The sequence below is a fragment of the Chelon labrosus genome (genome assembly GCF_963514085.1).
Source record: "Chelon labrosus genome assembly, chromosome: 11".
In the NCBI taxonomy this organism is placed as follows: Eukaryota; Metazoa; Chordata; class Actinopteri; order Mugiliformes; family Mugilidae; genus Chelon; species Chelon labrosus.
The window spans coordinates 9,328,682-9,334,867 of NC_140344.1; the positions used below are offsets into that span (position 1 = coordinate 9,328,682).

At 40.7% G+C, this 6,186-nt stretch overlaps 1 protein-coding gene across 1 annotated transcript; it reads right to left on the reverse strand.

The window, feature by feature from the left end:
- Positions 1–3,766, reverse strand: LOC311495232 (aldo-keto reductase family 1 member D1-like; the record flags this gene model as incomplete). Its single annotated transcript, XM_084554622.1, has 9 exons — positions 3,271–3,766; positions 2,893–3,060; positions 2,644–2,760; positions 2,156–2,233; positions 1,149–1,271; positions 815–924; positions 341–506; positions 148–230; positions 1–43 (listed from the first exon to the last, which is right to left on the reverse strand). The coding sequence occupies exons 1-9, from the start codon at positions 3,460–3,462 to the stop codon at positions 1–3; spliced, it is 1,080 nt and encodes a 359-aa protein (XP_084410748.1). The 5' UTR covers positions 3,463–3,766.
- Positions 3,767–6,186: the final 2,420 nt, after the last annotated feature.

A 6,186-nucleotide genomic window follows, 5' to 3' on the forward strand; every position in this document is an offset into this window, starting at 1 on the left:
TTAGTATTCGTCATGAAATGGGTACTCCGGGTGATCACTCCACCTGTGTCAAAATAAAAGAAGAGTTATTATTTCTTGCATAAAGCTGATTTTAAATTATACAAAAGCATTCACAGCAGGTTAGACACTTTTAAAGCCTGTACTTACATCAGCAGCTCCACAAAGCGAATGTTTTTGTTCAGGGCTTCTATGGCCTTCATTTCTTCCTCAGTGAGTGAAAAATCAAATATCTGGGAAGAATTATGATGTGTTTTGCTGAAATGGTTGATTAAAGCAACCTCTCATGCCTTCACTAAATACTGTACATATGTATTTAATCAAAATCACGTGAATAAAATACCTGGAAGTTATGTTTGATCCTCTCGGGGCTGAAGCTCTTTGGAATCACAACGACCCCTCTCTGCACATTGAAGCGCAGGGCCACCTGGGCGCTACTCTTCTTGTACTTTTTCCCAATGGAGACAAGAAGCTCATCATCCAGCAGAGGAGGGCATTTCACATTCACCCTAAACCAGAGGGAGAATTACATACAAATGATACTAGGAAAGATTTAATGTTTAGCGCCACTAAATGTTGAGGCTTGATATCAATAACAACGTTGCAGTGTGCAGTTTATCATCTTAAAATCTTGTCATGTCTTAGCGATTTCGGCCACCGTAGATTTGAGATTTTTTATTTTGATCTAATATTTTGTTTAAAATGAGTCATTGCAACCTTCCATGGAATCAATACAAGATCAGAAGAAAATAAAAAAGACATTTCTTCTATTTAAATATATCACACCGGCCTTGAAAGTGCGTTAAAGCCTACATACCACGATGCATCTCTGGAGGAGCCAATTGGGCAGTAGCCGACAATCACAATGTCATTCTGACGACAGTACTCCAGAAGCTTGGGTTGGGTGAAATATGGATGGCATTCAACCTTCAAGTAAGCGAGCAGAAAGTGTACCATTTAAAATAAATGTGGCCAGTAACCTGAGCTTTTTCCTAACTACAAGAAAAAAAAAGTTTTAGATAAATAACATTTTGGAAAAATGCTTTTACAATGCTTCATATTAACATCCTATAATGCTGGTTACTATAATATACTATTGTATTACATTAACTACAGCTACACTATCAGTGGGTGTTTAAAGTTGGGGTCACCTGGTTGGATACAGGCTTGTGTTTGAGGCCAGGCTTGTTCAGCAGCAGCTCCAGCTGCCTGCGGTTGAAGTTGGAGACTCCCAGAGACTTAACCAGCCCGGCATCTTTGCAAGCCTCCAAAGCCTTTTGAGTAAAAAAAAAACATTTAGCATCTTTATAAAGCCTGGTAGTGATTATCTGTATACAAACATAAAGCACAGTGAAGAGACAAGAAGGTTTTCTGAACATTTGGTAATTTTTAGACAGTTAGTTATGCTGCAGCAGAGATCAACCTCAGAGTTTGAAAGAATATCCTACGCAAACATAATTATTTTCATATTTTCTTGGAAGACAATGCTTATATACCTTACTGTAAAAGCACTTCTATAATGCACAGAAACAGACACATCTAGGACACCTTGACGTGTTATAAGGAAATAAAATGATAGTGACTGAATTTGACTCTCAGACAATCATTCACACTCACATACACACCTACGGCCAATTTAGAATCACCAATTAACCTAAAGCATGTCTTTGGACAGTGGGAGGAAGCTGGAGACCCCAGAGAGAACCCACGCCGACACAGGGAGAACATGCAAACTCCACACAGAAAGGCCACAGCGAGCCGAACCAGAACTTTCTTGCTGTGAGGCATCAGTGCTAACCTCCACACCACTGCGCCCTGAATACTGTTGTTACTGGAACTAAAAATACTCCACAAGCAGTTCTACCAAATCCAGTTGAACATAAACGAAGCACAGTATACAGTATATACTAGCCACGGTAGTACTAGGTGGATTCTTCAGTGAACGTGTCACACTTTGCAGCATTCAAAAAAATGGCTCCCACTGAGGTTTACAGATACAGCCTGGTCCAATTAATCTCCACTAACAAATGAGAGCGTGCCTAGTTTATGCATTTTTTAATATGATTCTTATTTCAGACTTAAGGAAACTACATTTTCATTATTATGAAGACATCAGATAATCTCAGACAATATGGAGGAGAAAAACTGCAAAACTCACCTCCCATGTTGCACAGATGTCTGTGTGGTGGTAGATGTATTTTCCATTCTGATCTTTTGGATAAAATTCATTTCCAGGCTAAAATGTAAGCACAGTTTGATACTCAGCATTAACACTTATTCCTTAAACATATCCCTTTTGTAGTGGCATTGTGATGCTGACATTGTATAAAATGAGGGTGTGGGTGTCACACTTGGGACAAATATTCAAATCTATGACAAAAGACTTCACAAAATGATTCTAATTTCCCCATTATCTCCTCTCATCCAGAGCATATTTAATAACTAAAAACTGTTTTGTTTCATTACACTTTGAGACACTGAATTAGCTTCTTATTTCAAATCCTCCTCTGAGAATGGAACCACAATATCACCTAACGCTGATATGTTCTGTGTTTACTGTGTGAGGGAAATATAACTTGGTATTTTGACCAACTCTCATCTGCACTAGACAAACGACTGATTTTCAGTCGCCACGACAAGAGATACCTTGAAGGCCATAGGTAGCTCAACAATGTAGAGATCCACATAGTCGAGTTTTAACGCTTTGAGCGTCCTCTCCAAGGCTGGTCTCACCAACTCTGGTGGATGGAAGGTATTCCAGAGCTAAGAAAAATAACACAAAACAAGCAAACCGGTCAACAATCAAATATCTAATTAGTGTGGATTGAGAATAACAAGAGCAGTATTAGAAGTATACTGAAAAACATATGAGAGAATATACAGTACGTGCATTACCTTTCCACAATAAAAGATGTCCTCTCGTCTCACAGTTCCATCAGCAATCTTGTCTCTAATGGCTTGACCCACTTCATGCTCGTTGAAATATACCAACGCTCCATCGAAGTGCCTGTAACCCACATCTATGGCCAGCTTGACACACTCAAGTGCTGTGCCTCTGGGAGTCTGTTGGAGTTCAACTCAAGATGTCAATATTATTTGACTTGTCTCTGTTATATATGTTCACATTTTATTCATGTGTTATATTGGAAATTAATCCAGTCACTACAAACAATAAACACTGACACTCCCACATTACACAGAGTCACCGTGGTTAACCAGGCATAAACACCAAAGTTTATGCCTGACTGAATAAACACAAGCTATTCTTCTCACCGTTCGAGGGTCTCCATAGGTGCCCAATCCCAGCAGTGGAATACGATTACCATCGCTGAGAGGGATACTGTGGTCCTCTGCTGACAGATTCATGTGTGTGCAAATGTGGGTGACTGAACTGCTCTTTAGCCTATCAAAGAGATTATACAGAGCCTGGCCATGAACATTGAACCCTGGCTCTTTATCCTCCATGCACTTATCTCAGTGGCCTCTAAGTGTAACCAAACAGTTGGACCTGACACTTAGTGGACATTAGTATTGCACTGTGCATTGCTTCACATTGTTTTGTTTTCATCACAATAATTCCACTGAGCATTACAGAAAGCAGCTCTCTTATCCGTGCTTTTAATGCAAAAACATAATGTGGACAATTACCAGGATGGCTTTTTAGGAAGAAATATTTAAGACGTCATCACTTGCTTTCAGCTTTCAGCTTCGATATACTTGCACAAGCACTATGGCGACAGTAGGGCTTGTTAGGCTATTATTAAATGTATTTGACATAGCCAGTGGGATGGTTAATATATTGCAAGACAAAATGTACAAAAGCACAACGCCCTTCATTGCTTTTAATGTGGCTGCAACATGGAGAAGGATACTTGGATAGGTCATGTTCAGTTGTAACTGTCACAACAGGTAGTGGTTGTTATTATCATCTAGCAGAGTCACAGTCAACCATGTGGTCACCACTGAACTTATATACGATAAATTATACCTGAAATCTCTGTTACAGGGGACTGTTTTGGATCATTTTAATCATCCATGTGTCTGGTGTGTAGGCATGTCACCACAGAATGCAGATAAAAACATTATTTTCCTTTTTTCAATCCATACTGGTCAGTCTAAATAAATGAGAAGTGTGTGTGGTTGTTAAAACACGTGGCTCCCTCTGGTGGAAAATATAGTTTCAAATAAATGCCAGTCAAGTTGAGAGCTGGCAGAGGCGCCTGACACTCCTACATTACACAGAGTCGCCGTGGTTAACCAGCAGGTCCTTGACCCCACACACGCCCTTCAAGTAATTAGTTGCTGTGGCAACAGCTCCCCTAAAAAGCAACGGACCTTGTTTGCTCAAACACCTGGTCCTCACCTGAGTGAATGACAACTTCTCAGCCGTGTTTGAGGTTTTGGTCCATTTTAAATACAAATAACACCTGATTGCTTTATATGTTAAGTGTCTGTGCCCAAAATAGCTGGTAGCAGAACTAGATAATTAGCCGACTAATGAATTACCCTTAGGCTAGCCTTCCAGCATAGCTCCGGTATGTTAGCAATGGATAACGGGAGGCTAGCCAGGGGCTAACCGGAAGCTAGCTGGGAGCTAACTCGAGGCTAGCGAAAGCTTGTTACCGCTATCTAACCGGCACCGAAGTTAAAACATAATATTGAAGTTTTAGAATTTAAAGGGATGATACCTTTAAATAAAGTGCATCTGCGTGAAGTTGCAAAGTACATTGCCTGGACAAAAAGTCACACTCTGTGCTGGACCGTCTTTAGCTTTGATTACAGCATGCATTCACAGTGGCATTGTTTTGATAAGCTTCTGCAATGTCACAAGATTTATTTCCATCCAGTGTTGCATTCATTTTTCACCAGGATCTTATATTGATGATGGGAGAGTCTGACCACTGCACAAAGCCTTCTCCAGCACCCCAAAGATTCTCAATGTGGTTAAGGTCTGGATTCTGTGATGGTCAACCCACGTGTGAAAATGATGTCTTATGCTCCCTGAACCACTCTTTCACAATTTGAGCCCCATGAATCCCGGCATTGTCATCTTGGAATATGCCCGTGAACATCAGGGAAGAAAAAATCCATTGATGAAATAACCTGGTCAGTCAGTATATTCAGGTAGTCAGCTGACCTCATTCTTTGAGCACATAATGTTGCTGAACCTAGACCTGACCAACTGTAGCAACCCCAGATCATAGCACTGCCCCCACAGGCTTGTACAGTAGACACTAGGCATGATGGGTGCATCACTTCATCTGCCTCTCTTCTTACCTTGATGCGCCCATTACTCTGGAACAGGGTAAATCTGGACTCATCAGACCACATGACCTTCTTCCATTGCTCCAGAGTCCAATTTTTATGCTCCCTAGCAAATTGAAGCCCTTTTTTCTGGTTAGCCTCACTGATTAATGGTTTTCTTAAGGCTACACAGCTGTTCAGTCCCAGTCCCTTGGGTTCCCTTTGCATTGTACGTGTGGAAATGCTTTTACTTTCACTATTAAACACAGTTTTTCTTTGTTTTTCTTTGATTTAATTTCACCTAACGGTTAAGTGATCGCCGATCACAATCAATCAGGATTTTTTTCTTTTCATGTCCTCTCGCAGAGGATGATGAGGATGTTCAACGCAAAGTGCCTACAAACAGGCTTTTTTGGAGCCAGGGTTTTCTATAAAGGCCCCACTAGTAACCAAAGGGAGGGTCAATGGGTATTTCAAAAGAAAAGTACAAAACTACTCTGTCAAAATAAAAGCATGTAACACCAACCAAAACCTAATAAAGAGACTGTATAGATGCCATGCCTTTCAGACGAGAATTAAGTTGGAGGGCAGACCCCACACACAATTTTAATGGGACTTACGTCGGCAGAAGCAGTATTGGCACAGTCAAAATTTCCGCAGGAATTTTCTAGTTATTTAGTTATTACCTGAGGACAGGTTGTAAACTTCTTCGTAGTAGAGATGCTATAATATCATGCTACAGTTTTTAATTAACGTTACCTGAGGAGTAACAGCCTTTTACTCAAATACGTACCCACTGTAACCGTATTTCTTAAAAAAATACCTGGATAATGACAAGTATGACAAACACTGGAGCTCTTGCGCGGTCTCCCTATCAGAACGCGCAACATCTTGACCCCACCCCTCCTCTCGTGCATGCCGCAACGAGCGCGTGCGGTGCAATTT